Below are 13,894 nucleotides of genomic sequence, written 5' to 3' on the forward strand. Positions count from 1 at the left end.
GTTGTCTGAGTGACGTCGGAGTAAACCAATAGAAAAGGAGTTTTCCTAGAGTCAACCAATAGCATAATATCAGCCCGCCCTTTCCATGTACAGTACTAGATTCTAGCAAATGCTGATGAGATGAGCATGAAAAATAAAATAAAATCTTTGACATATACACATATATACACAGTCCAAAGAGGCAGCAATGGAAATTAAATACAACAAATTTAAAAAAAGTAAAATGAGAGAAATTACGAATTATATCATCTTTTAATTTATATTGTCATGTCATGGAAATGCTCAAAAAATTTGTGTTTTATGCACCTGATGTGAAGATTTTGGAATTTTTAAATCTGACTCAAAGATGTCGAACTATTGTAGGATTGCACCTAACAGTAGGGTGCATAAAAACTATAGAAAGATTCTTGAGGCTCTTGGTATATAAAAATAAATACCCTGTATTTTATTTTATTTTTTTTACTTGAGATAAACCATTTCCTGCAATCCTAAACAAGAACGGTTATAACCATTGGATGAGTGGATGGACGGATGGATAGATGGATGTTGTTTACATTTGCATATTGAATTCACAGTGTTGCCCTTCATGGTTTTAGGCACAAATTTGACAACAATCAGCAGACATGTGGCTCCTCCACCCGAGTCCCACACCGGGAAAAAATAAATGGACGCAATAACGAGTATACCAAGAAAATAAATCCATAGTGCCACTGAAAGCTCAGTAACTCCTTGTAATATTCGAACTGTCACATGCAATTTCAAAGAAGTGGCAATTTGATCATTAATCAACATTTATGAATTAAAATTTCAAAATGAAAATGTATGGAATGACAGTAAAATAACAACCATACATTCAGTTAATCACGGTCTACTCATACTAGCTATTGGTAGACATATTATACATAAAACAATATGCAATACATTATAAGCAATGCAATTTTAGGACGCTATTTAGATAAATTTAATATACGTACAGTATAAACATTTTTTATCTGTGATTTATTTTTGCAATGTGAGTCAAAACTACCCTTTGAAATATATCAGAAATGTAATGGATTACCTACTTGCCCTCTGAATTAATTTTGACATCTTGAATATGAGCATAAATATTGTACTGTATGTTGGTACAGTACTCCTAGCTTTACTGTTGTGAATATCGCCTCACTCTGGCCGTTAAGGATCATTACACCAATACGATAGCCTCATTTTGAACCCGGAAATAAAACTGTTCAACAAACACAATCTAATCCTACAATGGTAAAGTCAGGACCCGCCTCCTTACTATTATCATTGGACATTGCCTGCTATGTGGTTGGTTGTTTCGTGTAGGTCGAGGCCTAAAATGTGATGATTGGCTAAGACTCTCGGAAAGATCACCAAGTTAACCAATCACAGACAAAAGGGGGAGGGTCTTAACTCGCGATAGTACGAGTCGTGAGGCTACAATCATTTCCGGCAGGTCACATGTAGCTACAGTTTGGAAGAAATGGCGGACATGGATGAATTATTCGGTACTGATGGGGACAGCGACAATGACCAGAGAGGTAAAATCGTCTCTATTTAAAATGCTAGTTGTCTTGAGTTAAGGTTACTTTTGACTTATTATGGAACAGTCAAATAAAATTAATTTGGGCGAGCTGTGAGAAGAAGAATGGAACGGTACTTGGTTAAGTACCGTTCTGTACTGTACATCTTGATTCTGGACACTGGTACGTCCTGTATGCAGAATCAGGATTTTTGTAGAACACTTGTGTTCTTAAAAGGTACTGTAAGTTCCCTCTGTTCTTTGTTCCATATTAAGCATTCTTTGTTGCATAGCCACTAGTTAATACACCATGTTCGGAAGTCGGTGTACAGATTGCATTTGCAGAATTTTTGCTCCACCAGCTGTGTAAATTATAAAATAATTGATTAAATTGCTGTTTCATATTTTAATGAACGTAGGTCCAGGATTTACATGTCAAAATTAGTTTGAAGCTAAATTTGATGCAAGTCCTATTTCTTCATCATTCACATTAATTAATTTGTGCATGGTCCAAGATGAAATAAATAAAATAATCTAGACCGGTACATCACTGCAATTTAAATGAATTGTGTACCAAAATTTATGAATGTTGAATATATTTTAACGCTCCTTCACTGACTGATTCACCTTTTAAATCCCGTTGTCATCAGACAGCAATATTTTTCCTCTTAACATAGCGTGATAGGGGAAATGCTGTGACATTTTGTCAGATCCCTTAAGTTAACGAAATATTGTTTGTTTGACAAATTCTGATTGTTAAGATATTTATAATGCAATGGTTTACATAAGGATCACATTAATAAATAGATGTCAGAAGAATGAATGTGTCCCAGTCAGATTACAAAGGATTATTGTGTCCTGAAGAGAACACTGTCTTTATTGCCAATAGAAAATTAAATGAACTCATAACAGAAGAGAATGTTTCACCAAATGAAAACCATGCAGCAACTGACTGACTCTTCTGTTCCAAAAAACAAAAACCATGTTCTTGTGTTTCAGAGTCGGGGTCTGGCTCTGGTTCTGACTCAGAGCAGGAAAGACCACGATCTGCCAGCAACGCCTCAGGCAGTGGCAGCGGCAGCGAGAGGGAACGGGATGATGAGGAGGAGGAGGAGGAGGAAGAAGGTCAGGAGCCAGGAAAGTCCAGCATGAATAAGGTTTGTTCTATTTGTTGGCTCATAAAAAAATCACCTGAATAAAAGTTTTGCAGAGCCAGCAGTCATAAATGCCCTCCAATGAGTTGCACAGACCATGTCTCTGTTATTTGATTGCATCTTAGTTTAGACTCTGCATATATAGTGTAAAATAGGCAGCAGTGCTAAACTCACCCCTTGTTTCACCTTAAAGGAATTGTTTGGAGATGACAGTGATGATGAACAACACAGCCAACACAGCGGCAGTGACAACCACTCCGATCAGTCGGGGAACCAATCAGATGCCAGCATGCACTCAGATCAGGGGGACAATGATCACTCTGATGCGGAGCAACACAGCGGCTCAGAGCAAGGCCATCAGGAAGATGATGAAGATGAGGATGATGGCCATAGGTCAGATGGAGGAAGCCCAGCAGGTAGCGGGATGTCTGGAGCAGGGAGCCCTCACTCTGACAGAGGCAGCATGCCTTCAGACCGGAGGTACATCAACAGGATAGAGGAGATGAAACTGGAGATCCTGATTTAGAGATTTCCAGAGTTATGTTTTAAAGCTGCAATCATATGTCACCATACTATGACAGTGTTCTACATTCACATTACACTGATTTTTCCTGCAGAAGCTCCTTTGATGTTTAAAGCACTGCTTTTATTATTTTATCAATCATTTTTATTGAAGCAGTGCATTTATGAAAGAAAACATGGCATTTATTATACAGATGAAAAAATCATCAATGCACTTTAGCCAAAAAAAAGATTCATGCACATCTGTCCTTGACATCAGTCTCTTCAATGTAAAAATCTTTTTACTCCGCCACAATTGATTTAATTAAAAAGTTCAAATTATTTACTGATATTCTGTTTATTGATTGGTTAACTGACCACAAAATGATTCTTCTCACATCTTGCCAGACAAAGAAACAAATGAGCATGACTTTTAGTGTTTTTCTGATACATGTGGGTTCTAAGATGCAGATTTGAACATCTGCGGGTTTTTGGTTTTTTTTGTTTTGTTTTTTTAACCAGTGCACACAGTGATGCTGGGACGCCACAGTCAGGACCAGGTACCCCTCACTCTGATGGAGAAGCCTCTGGCCGGGAGAACCAATCAGATGATGAGAAATGGGAAAGAGGAGGGGCTAAGAGCGACCAGTCAGAGGATGACGAGGAGGAAAAGCGTCGATACTCGGATGAAGAAAGAGAGAACTCTGATGAAGAGTTGGCAGGAAACAGGAAGTCAGGTATTGCTGGGATGTAACGTGAAATCAAATCTCTTCCATAAGCTGTATTGTGAGCCAGCTGTCTGCGTTAATCTTGACACATGAGATTTTGTCAAAGAGGATTAAAGATCCCTGTGTGCAAATTTTATCCTGAACTGAGATTAATCTCAACTCAGATTAATTATATTAATTTATCTTTTTTTGCTTTCAGTAATGATCATTCCTGCATCCTATAGTTTCAGGTTATGCTTTCATTTCATGTGAAAAACGATGCTGTTTTGTCAACTGTTGAACGTTTCTTTTCCAGAGTCTCCAAAGGGCAGCGATAGTGAAGATGATTTCCTCAGACAGAAAACAAAGGGGAAAGTCGCCTCTGATTCAGACTCAGACAGCGATATTGGGACAAAGAAAAGTAAGCAGCCATGATATCTCTGCTGTAAATCCTACTATTTTGTTTCATAGTTGCATACTTTAAAACTGTATCCCCTCCATAACGTTCCACAGCAAAGACAGCAGCAGCAGCAGATGACCTTTTTGGAGAGGCTGATGATATCTCATCAGACAGCGATGCAGAGAAGCCTCCAACCCCGGGACAACCACTGGTATCTGACATCTCGTTCTGTCTCTTTTCTCCACTGATCATTGAGCTTTAAGTCCTCTTTCACAAGAAGTCCTTAATTTCTTTTTCTCAGAGCCGCTCACTAATCCTTTTCTGGGCTGATCCCTGTTAGCGTGGGTCACTAAAAGAATCACGTCCTTTTCATTTTTATTTTATTTCTAATGGATGTTTGTGTCTGCCCAGGATACAGAGGATGGGATGGAGGGGGAGCAGGCAGAAGAGGAACCTGCACCGGAAACTCGAATTGAAGTAGAGATCCCAAAAGTCAGCACAGATCTGGGATCTGACCTTTATTTTGTCAAGTTGCCCAACTTCCTCTCTGTCGAGCCCAGGTCAGAACCTTGGTGAATAAAGGCTACCTTACATTGTATTTGGGTGAAAATATCAGATTTTGCTCGGAACTAAGATAGGCCATGGTGCTTTATTCCACATCATGACTACAAGGAGGAGGAGAACTGCTCACACTTGGTCTTTACTTGTTGTGTACATGTAAACATGTTGGGTCATTTTTCACTGACTCTCCCTCATAGACCATTTGATCCTCAATACTATGAAGATGAATTTGAGGATGAAGAAATGTTGGATGAGGAGGGACGGACCAGGCTCAAGCTGAAGGTATGTAGTCAACCTTTTGTGTGTATGTGTGTGTTTTCAGTTATCTGCGTAGATTTCAAAAGAAATAAACAGAGTGTGTGTCCCTGCTGATGCTTGTGAACACACTTTCCGACATACTGATTCAATCCCACAGGTGGAAAACACAATTCGATGGAGAGCCAAACGAGACGAGGATGGGAATGAAACACGAGAGAGCAATGCCCGCGTTGTCAAATGGTCTGACGGCAGGTATGTCATTTACTGTGTCGAGCTACATCAGGGGTGGTAAACTCATTTTCACCGAGGGCCGCTTCAGCATAATGGCTGTCCTCGAAGGGCCAGATGTAACTAATGAATATAACATAAATGTAACTACTCCTTAATGTTAAATAACTCTGAATTTATTACTTATTCAAATTACAAACATTACAGTTACACTGAAAAATATGTTTGTCTGTTATATCATAAATCCTTTTAATTTGTCAGGTTATTAAACCCACAGAACTCCATCAATCAAGGATCAAATTATCCTAGAAAACAAAGAAAAATAACATCAGACACAAATAAACTTTATTCAAAACATTTTTGAGAGAGTTAAAATGGGTTTAATTACTGCATTGTGGGAAATGCAGTTTTTGGTCAAAGGACACTTTTGACCCATTTATTTTTAGACACTCTGACCTTTTATGCTCTCGCGGGCCACACAATATGATGTGGCGGGCCATATTTGGCACATGTGAGGTAGATGGTCAAGTTATTGCTGAGAACAGGATGCTCTGTGATCTGTAAGTGATTTTAAATTCCTTTATGTTACCGCAGCATGTCCCTTCACCTGGGAAACGAAGTGTTTGACGTTTACAAAGCTCCTCTCCAGGGAGACCACAATCACCTTTTCATCCGACAGGGAACTGGACTGCAAGGACAGGCTGTGTTTAAAACCAAACTCACTTTCAGGTAATAACACAACACGATAGTGTGTTTTAGCTCCTGACTGCCTTTGATTCCAAACAACAACAATGACAGCCTTCATCCGAGCTCCGTTCAGAAATGTACGCTATGCTGAAAGTCCTTAGATGACCTCGTACAAGCAGCCCAAGTCTCTCCCAATAAGAAGTGTGTAAGCCTCTTACCCGCCTCCACCCCTCACCCTCCGAGTCCGAGGCTGGATGTTCTGTCGTCTCAGACCACACGGGTCTCGCCGGTAGCGGCCAAAGCCGCTCTAATGCAGAACAGCCCCCCCCCCCCCAAGGCTCCCAGGCAGAACCGCCTCGTTCTGGGTGGATATTGTCATCAGAGCAGTGTTGTGATTGGGATTAGAGCTGAAGCTGCAAGGGGAACAAAGATTTTGGATATTGTTTTCTGTTTTAAATTGGAGTTTTTTGGGCAACTCCATAAAACAACTAAGCAATATGGATGGAGCGCTCAGCTCAGTGTGTCTGTTATTGCTCCGTACACACAACAACGTGACAGCAATTTAAAAATGAGACACTGTGGCCTGAAAGCAAAATATATTACGTGGAAATATGATCATGCTTCCATAGGTCAGCAGTCTGAGGGCTGGATCATGAGTGAGCTGCAGGTCAAATTCCTATCTCTTGTTGACGAAAATTGTCCAAAAACATCCTTACTGTGACTGAGTGATAAGATCCAGTTGTTTATTGGATCATTTTACTTCTGTGTTGAGTAAAATATTAAAATCTCCTGAATTCAGGAAGAGTTGTGCCCAAGGTACTAACACTCTTAAAACATATTGAATGACTAAAAACTCCACAAAGTACATTTTTATGATGATCGATAAATGAAACGGCAATAGTACTTTGTTAAAATATCTTGTAAATTACAAAAAAATGAAGAAAAAAATCCAGGAGAGTTGGAAAGTCTCTTAACCTGTGAAGTACTGAAGTACTTTTCTACTATAAGGCGCACTGGACTGTAAGGCACACCTTCAATGAATGGCCCTTTTTAAAACTGTTTTCATATATAAGGCGCACTGTCAGTTTTTGAGAAAATTAAAGGCCTTTAGGTGCACCTTATAATACGGAAAATACTGTTATCATTTTATGTTTGGAAAAAAATGCCCCTCACCCTGTCGATCTGACATCGATGGCCTTCTGTATTCCCAGGCCCCACTCTACAGACAGCGCCACCCACAGGAAGATGACCCTGTCTCTGGCTGACCGCTGCTCCAAGACACAGAAGATCAGAATCCTGCCCATGGCCGGACGAGACCCCGAGTCGCATCGCAATGAAATGATCAAGGTGACACACTATCGCCTTTCTGTGTATGTTTCTCTTCTGTGCTGACTGAGTATGCTTTGGTTACCACGGGTCAATTTGTCGACGACAATGCATGCCCAGTTACATGAAGAAATAATCTGATATGCTTACATAATGAGGTCACCCAGAGTCCACTGAATATAGGTTCCTGGATAGGGTGGCCTGGTTGTGTATCAACTATCAACCCAGACGAGCGCTGCCAGTGGCATGGCTTATAATTTCACTGTGCTCAGCATTTCCCTGAGCAGGGCTCAAATCAAACATTATTAAATATGGGTTTGTTAAATAATGATCAAGTTATATTTGCTGAGGCCTTAAATGTTTTGGATATATACCGTATTGGCCCGAATATAAAACGGTGTTTTTTGCATTGAAATAAGACTGAAAAAGTGGGGGTCGTCTTACATTCGGGGTCTAGACATTATACCCATTGACAACGCTAGATGGCGCCAGATATCTTTAAAGCAAATGCTGAACTGAACTCCACAGGCCAAAGCGAACCTCTGTCACGAAGAAGAAAAATAAAAAATAGCGGTAAGAAAGAAAAGAAGAAAATAAGAGAAGAGATAAGAGAAAATGGAGAAGCGTAGCGACAATCTGGAGAAAAGTGGGTCTAAGATCAACCAGGTTGACCGGCAGCTGAGGAGAAGTTATGATGCAAACTTCAAGATGATGGTGATAAATGAGGCAGAGTCTTCAAACAATTGCAAAGCGGCTGTGAAATATGGTCTCACAGAGTGTAATGTACGGAGATGGAGAGCTCGAAAAGATCGCCTAAAAAATGCTCACAGTCAGAGAAAAGCTTTCCGTGGTCCTCAAAGCGGCCACTTCCAAGAGCTCGGCAGGACGGTGTGTGCGTACGTGGACGAGAAACGACAGGATGGGATGCCCATCAGCAGAGCCGTCATTCAGCTCAAGGCCATGGAAATAGCCAAAGAGCTAAACATACCCACCGCTGACTTCAAAGCAAGCCTCCGCTGGTGTAAAAGAATGATGCAGCGTAACAGATTAACACTGCGACGCAGAAGAAGTCTAGCCCAGCGCCTGCCCTCTGACTTTGGAGAGACTTCTGACTTTTCAGCGCTATGTGATCAAGTTAAGGAAAAAGCACTCTTACCCAGATTGGCAATGCTGATCAGATACCTGTGTTTTTTGACGTGCCAACACCGGTCACTGTACACAAGAAAGGTGAGAAATCTGTTATTATGAAATCCACTGGAAATGAGAAGAGCCGCGTTAGCCTGCTTGACAGACGGAACCAAACTCCCTCCGTGTGTGGTGTTCAAAAAGTTTTTTTTCAAACTTGAGTCTTGAAAAAGAGGGGGTCGTCTTATAATCAGGGTCGTCTTATATTCGGGCCAATATGGTATGTTGAACTTGTTCATAGCCTACATGTTTGACAGCAAACAAACTCTTTGCAACCTAAACGGACAGCATATTTAACATTTACCATGTAGAGATCAAAAATACCACCCCCGGTCAAAAACTGATCTGAAGTTCAACGTTCAGGTTGTCAATATTTTCTTGGAAAATTTGTAATTCCCTTGCTAGAAATAAATTGTCAAACTTCCACTTGTGTCTGTCGTGTGCAGAAAGAGGAGGAGCGCCTGCGAGCCTCCATCCGCAGAGAGTCCCAGCAGAGGAGGATGAGGGAGAAACAGCACCAGAGAGGCCTCAGCAGTAGTTACCTGGAACCGGACCGCTATGATGACGAAGAGGAGGGCGAGGAGTCCATCAGTCTAGCGGCTATCAAGTATAAATACAAGGGAGGAGGAGGTGGCTTGAGAGGTGAGAGGAAATAGCTATATTTGTCATTTTTGAATGATATTTTATGAAGGTTTAATAAATTTATTTCTCTACACCCAACACAGAGGAACGGGCGAGGATCTACTCATCAGACAGTGATGAAGGCTCAGATGATGACAAAGCGCAGAGGCTCATGAAAGCCAAGAAGCTTGACAGTGATGAGGTGGGTGTAGTATCCAGTTGGACAGACAGGGGGCGGTGTGGTGCAGGATACTGTGGAACGAAAGAAAGACAACTGGACGCGTTACCCTCATGTTTAGAAACAGGACAGTGTGTAAAGGTCATTTAAAAAATCTTTCCTTTAATTCAGAGTCAACTCCAATCGTTGAAGCAGAAACAAGTACGTGACAAAAACGTACAGGACCGAGACGTGGCGTCTGGTGCCGACTCCAGACGTCACGTCAGAGTGTCATCTCTGCTCTTTTGTTCTGCACAGGAGGCCGAGGGATCCGGGAAGAGGAAGGCCGAAGACGATGACGAAACGGCCACCAAAAAGGCCAAGAAATACGTGATCAGCGACGAAGAGGAGGAAGAGGACGATGAATAATTTTTATAGCATTCCACTGTATTACAAGCTCTCAGCCCATGTGGTTTATAAATGGCCGTATCATCTTCTTTGTAGATTTTCTTAAGACACGTGTGTGTGTGTGAATGTGTGTGGGGGGGTGAGCCTGGTTGTGTGTGTGATTGTTGATGTTATGTACAGCAGAGGTGAAAATAAATAGTTGTTTTATGTAACTGAGGCTTTCCAAGGCTCTTTTTATCGTTTAGAGAACGATGATTCACAAGCATGAGTCATGTTGTGAGATTATGAAACACGCTCAGTCCAACACCCAAACAAAAACCAAGAGGCTGATGGGTAGTGGGTTGATGTGAGCTTTAATTAAGGGACTAGTGATGGCAGCGCCTGACCCTCACACCATTACTCACATACCATAATAGCACTGAGCAATCTGTTGCTAGTACACATGTTTAAAGTTCACGCGGTGCAGGCAGAAGAATTGCCCCTGAGGAAAAAGAGGAGAGGATAAATAGGCTTCCACTGAAAGATCAACTAAAACCCACCTGACAGGAGAGGAGGACATTATGGGATTTGGGAATTTGAGCAACAGGAACAATAAAAACAAGATGACCATAGTACCCGGTTCATTTCCCAACTCATCCAGCAGTGTTAAAGTCTGGAATGACTTGTTTTCACTGACAAGGTAAATAAGTGTTAAAAAAAAATAAAATAAATTTTTAAAAATATATTTTCGATATATTTTTTTTTAAATTTTATATAAATATTTTTTTAAATACTTGACTTGCTATAATCAGTTTAACTAATTGAAATGGGTGAATATTATATTTTAAATTGTACTATACTAGTATTTTCTGGACCATAAGGCAAGCTGGACTATAAGGTGCACTTTCAATGAATAGCCTATTTTAAAACTTTTACCATATATAAGGCACACTGGATTATAAGGTGTATTGTTGGTTTTTGAGAAAATTAAAAGCTTTTAGATGTGCCTTATAGTGTAATTGCTAGCAACACATTGCTTGTCGTTTTATGATTCCTATATGACAGCCAAAGTTAATGCAGTATGCAACACAAGCTCTATGATATGAGTATGAAATATTAAAAACATGCACATTGGAAGGCCGTCAAAGAGTTTCAGTTTATTAGGGGAAGTCAGCACTCAGCTGTTAGAAAGCAAGTTGGGTTGGTTGACTTGATCCCTTTGGAGCCACAGAGTGAGATGGGAATGCAGAGAACAACAGGCCCGGTTATCGATTCAAGTTCATCAGGCAGAATGACGCACAGTGTCATATAATCCCTTTCCCTAAACACACACAGTACACACACATACACACACACACACACACACACACACACACACACACACACACACACACACACACACACACACACGGAAAGTTCCAGCTGGGTTCCCAGTGATAACAACCCTTGAATCCGACTGCTCCCCTTAGCCAGAGAGAACTGGTTATAGCCACCCAGTAAAACACTACATGATTAATCGGAAGATAAAAGCCGCAGCAAGTGGCTGTTTGTGTTGCACATACACACTGCTTTGTCACAGATTACTGCGCTACTGATAAGAACTGATGAGTAGTGTTGACGCGGGTGTGAGAGGTTCTGTCAGGACAGCCGCTTTGGAAGCAGTTTAGTGGTTTTGTATGAAATTAGGAACGCAGGTGAAAGTGCACGAGCTGCTTGGCTGGGTTGAGTTTGTTGTGTAATTAAAAGTAGTCGATGCTGAGGGCAAGGTGTACCCAGCAACCTTGTCTTGCTATCATTTAGGCCTCTGTGTGTGTGTGTGTGTGTGTGTGTGTGTGTGTGTGTGTGTGTGTGTGTGTGTGTGTGTGTGTGTGTGTGTGTGTGTGTGTGTGTGTGTGTGTGTGTGTGTGTGTGTGTGTGTGTGTGTGTGTGTGTGTGTGTGTGTGTGAATGCAGATTCTTCAACATGCACGTGACAAAGCCCATAGCAGTGAGTGGAAACGGTGCTTCCTCAGCATTGCACCTGCTGTGCTATATAAAGTCAGTGCATGGATGTCAAGTGCTTCGTGCAAACAGTAAGTAATCGTAGCGTGTGTGTGTGTGTGTGTGTGTGTGTGTGTGTGTTGCCTGAAAAGACAAGGTGTCATCCGTAGGGCTGTGCTGCGTGATGTCTGACTGCAGTGGTTATGTAAACCCAATCCCACAGAGTAAGGAGCAGGGAGGGGAGGGGATGTGGGGAAGGAGCCCATACACAATGTGCACTGACTGGCTGAGGATGATGATGGTGATGATGTGTGTGTGTGTGTGGGGGGGGGGGGGCTGCAGCATTTCATCGTTCAGTACTGGTTTGTTTTCTCCTCCCCTACATCTTGCATCCCCCCCAGCTGCCCTGTCCTCCACTCTGAACAGGGTCTCTGTTGCTGTAAAGACAGCTCAGACAGCAGCGGAGGAGAAGCTCCTACAGACGGTGTTTTCCTGTTTGTTCCTGTGACCTTGCAGCTGAACAAACTGACATGACAGAGTTTCTAGGAAGCATTCATTCGGGGGTAACTTGGCCACCGTTGTGCTGATTAAACCAGAAGGGGCTCAGTGTCATCAGGTCCTCCCTTACAGTATGTAAACAGGTTACATGTTCACTGCTCTACCTGTACCTAAAAATATAAATGCATTACAAACTTTATAAAAAGTCGATTGTTAATTTGATGTTGCTAAACAATACATCTATCTATCTCACCTAGTTACTTGTTATCATTTATTTATTTATTCATTTGTTTGTTTTTTGTTTATCACTTCTGAATCGTTTCTGGATTCATGAAATCACCCCTGAGTACTAAAAGCTTTTTTGGTTTATTCAATACTTTTTTCCCCTTGTGTCATTCAATAAAAGTAAATCAGTCAAAATTTCTCCAGGGAGTTAAAAGATGAAGGGGAAATCATTGCTGTGATGTATGCAGGAATTTTTCAATTAAATTTGATAAATTACCTCAATAACAATCCATCTCTGTGCAGTTTGGCTAGATTCTAAGTTCTTGTCCTTTATTCCTTCTCAGTGTGTCTCTTCCCCCTGTGGTGCTTATATAAGAGGCCAATAAATAAAAGAGAAACACAATACTCCACTCTCACCATGGGATCCACAAACACTCACACATGACATTGGCCCAGAAACTGCAGGGAGGGTCTTTACAGGAACATTTTTCCTTACAAACAAGCAGGTGTGCATTATTCACGTTTGCATAAACCCGACTGTAACAATGGCTTTTCTCTTTTTTTCACTTCTGGCCTTAATAATTTGGGTCAGACTGTTCTGTTGAAGGACTCAGGCTTAATCTGCAAACAACCGTTTCCTTCAACTGTGAGCTGCTCTGATCGCAGATTATTCTAATAATAACAATGATAATAATAATAATAATAATAATAATAATAATGATAATAATATTATTATTATTATTATTACTGTCTGTCTGTCTGTCTGTCTGTCTGTCTATCTGGTATTGTATTGTAGTCATCTGTGTCTGTCTGTCTGTCTGCCCATCTGCCTGCCCATCTGTCTGCCTGCCTGTCTGTCTACCTTCCTGCCTGACTGCCTACATGTCTGTCTGTCTACCTTACTGTCTGCTTCTTACCTGCATGTCTGCTTATTTGTCTGTCTCTCTGTCTTTAGTCCGTCTGTCTGTCTGCTTCTCACAGTAAGTGTTGAGTTCTGGTCATTTCAATTCATTCATTTCATTCCTGTTTTCCTAATACCTCTCAACATACTGAGGCACAGTGAGATAAATTTAGCGAATGCTTAATGATTAGATATAAATTTGTGGAGAATATCTATCCACAATATCTAACACATGAGTTATTGTTTTGTGAAGAGAATTAATAAGGTAATGCTATTTGAAATACTCAGCTCTGCTCTAAAGGTCAGACAGTTTCTAATTACAGACACTCACCTAAGACTTCACTTTTCTCTTTGAGCAGTTTTCATTTATTCAAATGAAATGTATTTAAAGTTGCGACACCACCACATATATACAGTTGAGTTGGCTCAAAACAACAGTTATATAATTACATACAGGAGTCAGCAGTGTTCTGAAGATGAAAAAGTACTCTGGGTACTTTTTCATATGTATAATTTTATAACCACTTTCCCAACTTATCTTTAAAAACTGCATGGTTTTGAGCATAAATCCTGCTCTCAAGAACAGGCAGCATT

The 13,894-nt window shown here is 40.9% G+C and overlaps 1 protein-coding gene across 2 annotated transcripts; it reads left to right on the forward strand.

Annotated features, from left to right (window-relative positions):
* Window positions 1–1,464: 1,464 nt before the first annotated feature.
* leo1 (LEO1 homolog, Paf1/RNA polymerase II complex component) lies at window positions 1,465–9,930 on the forward strand. Of its 2 annotated transcripts, none has more exons than XM_068331735.1 (14): window positions 1,465–1,544; window positions 2,525–2,682; window positions 2,873–3,159; window positions 3,703–3,917; window positions 4,204–4,308; window positions 4,401–4,498; window positions 4,699–4,847; window positions 5,046–5,130; window positions 5,264–5,358; window positions 5,929–6,063; window positions 7,233–7,368; window positions 8,979–9,174; window positions 9,258–9,355; window positions 9,503–9,930. In XM_068331735.1, the coding sequence occupies exons 1-14, from the start codon at window positions 1,487–1,489 to the stop codon at window positions 9,737–9,739; spliced, it is 2,052 nt and encodes a 683-aa protein (XP_068187836.1). In that variant the 5' UTR covers window positions 1,465–1,486; the 3' UTR covers window positions 9,740–9,930. The 2 variants fall into 2 exon arrangements, with proteins under 2 accessions (XP_068187836.1, XP_068187916.1); XM_068331815.1 differs by having other exon boundaries at window positions 9,629–9,930.
* Window positions 9,931–13,894: the final 3,964 nt, after the last annotated feature.

This window comes from Antennarius striatus, chromosome 1 (assembly GCF_040054535.1).
Source record: "Antennarius striatus isolate MH-2024 chromosome 1, ASM4005453v1, whole genome shotgun sequence".
NCBI classification, from domain to species: Eukaryota; Metazoa; Chordata; class Actinopteri; order Lophiiformes; family Antennariidae; genus Antennarius; species Antennarius striatus.

Bases quoted from the DNA above. Each gene is read 5' to 3' on its own strand.
- leo1 (XM_068331735.1), top strand. From the start codon at position 1,487: ATGGCGGACATGGATGAATTATTCGGTACTGATGGGGACAGCGACAAT. The intron at 4,848-5,045 runs GTCAGAACCTTG...TCTCCCTCATAG, and splicing joins TTCCTCTCTGTCGAGCCCAG to ACCATTTGATCCTCAATACT. The intron at 5,359-5,928 runs GTATGTCATTTA...ATGTTACCGCAG, and splicing joins GTCAAATGGTCTGACGGCAG to CATGTCCCTTCACCTGGGAA.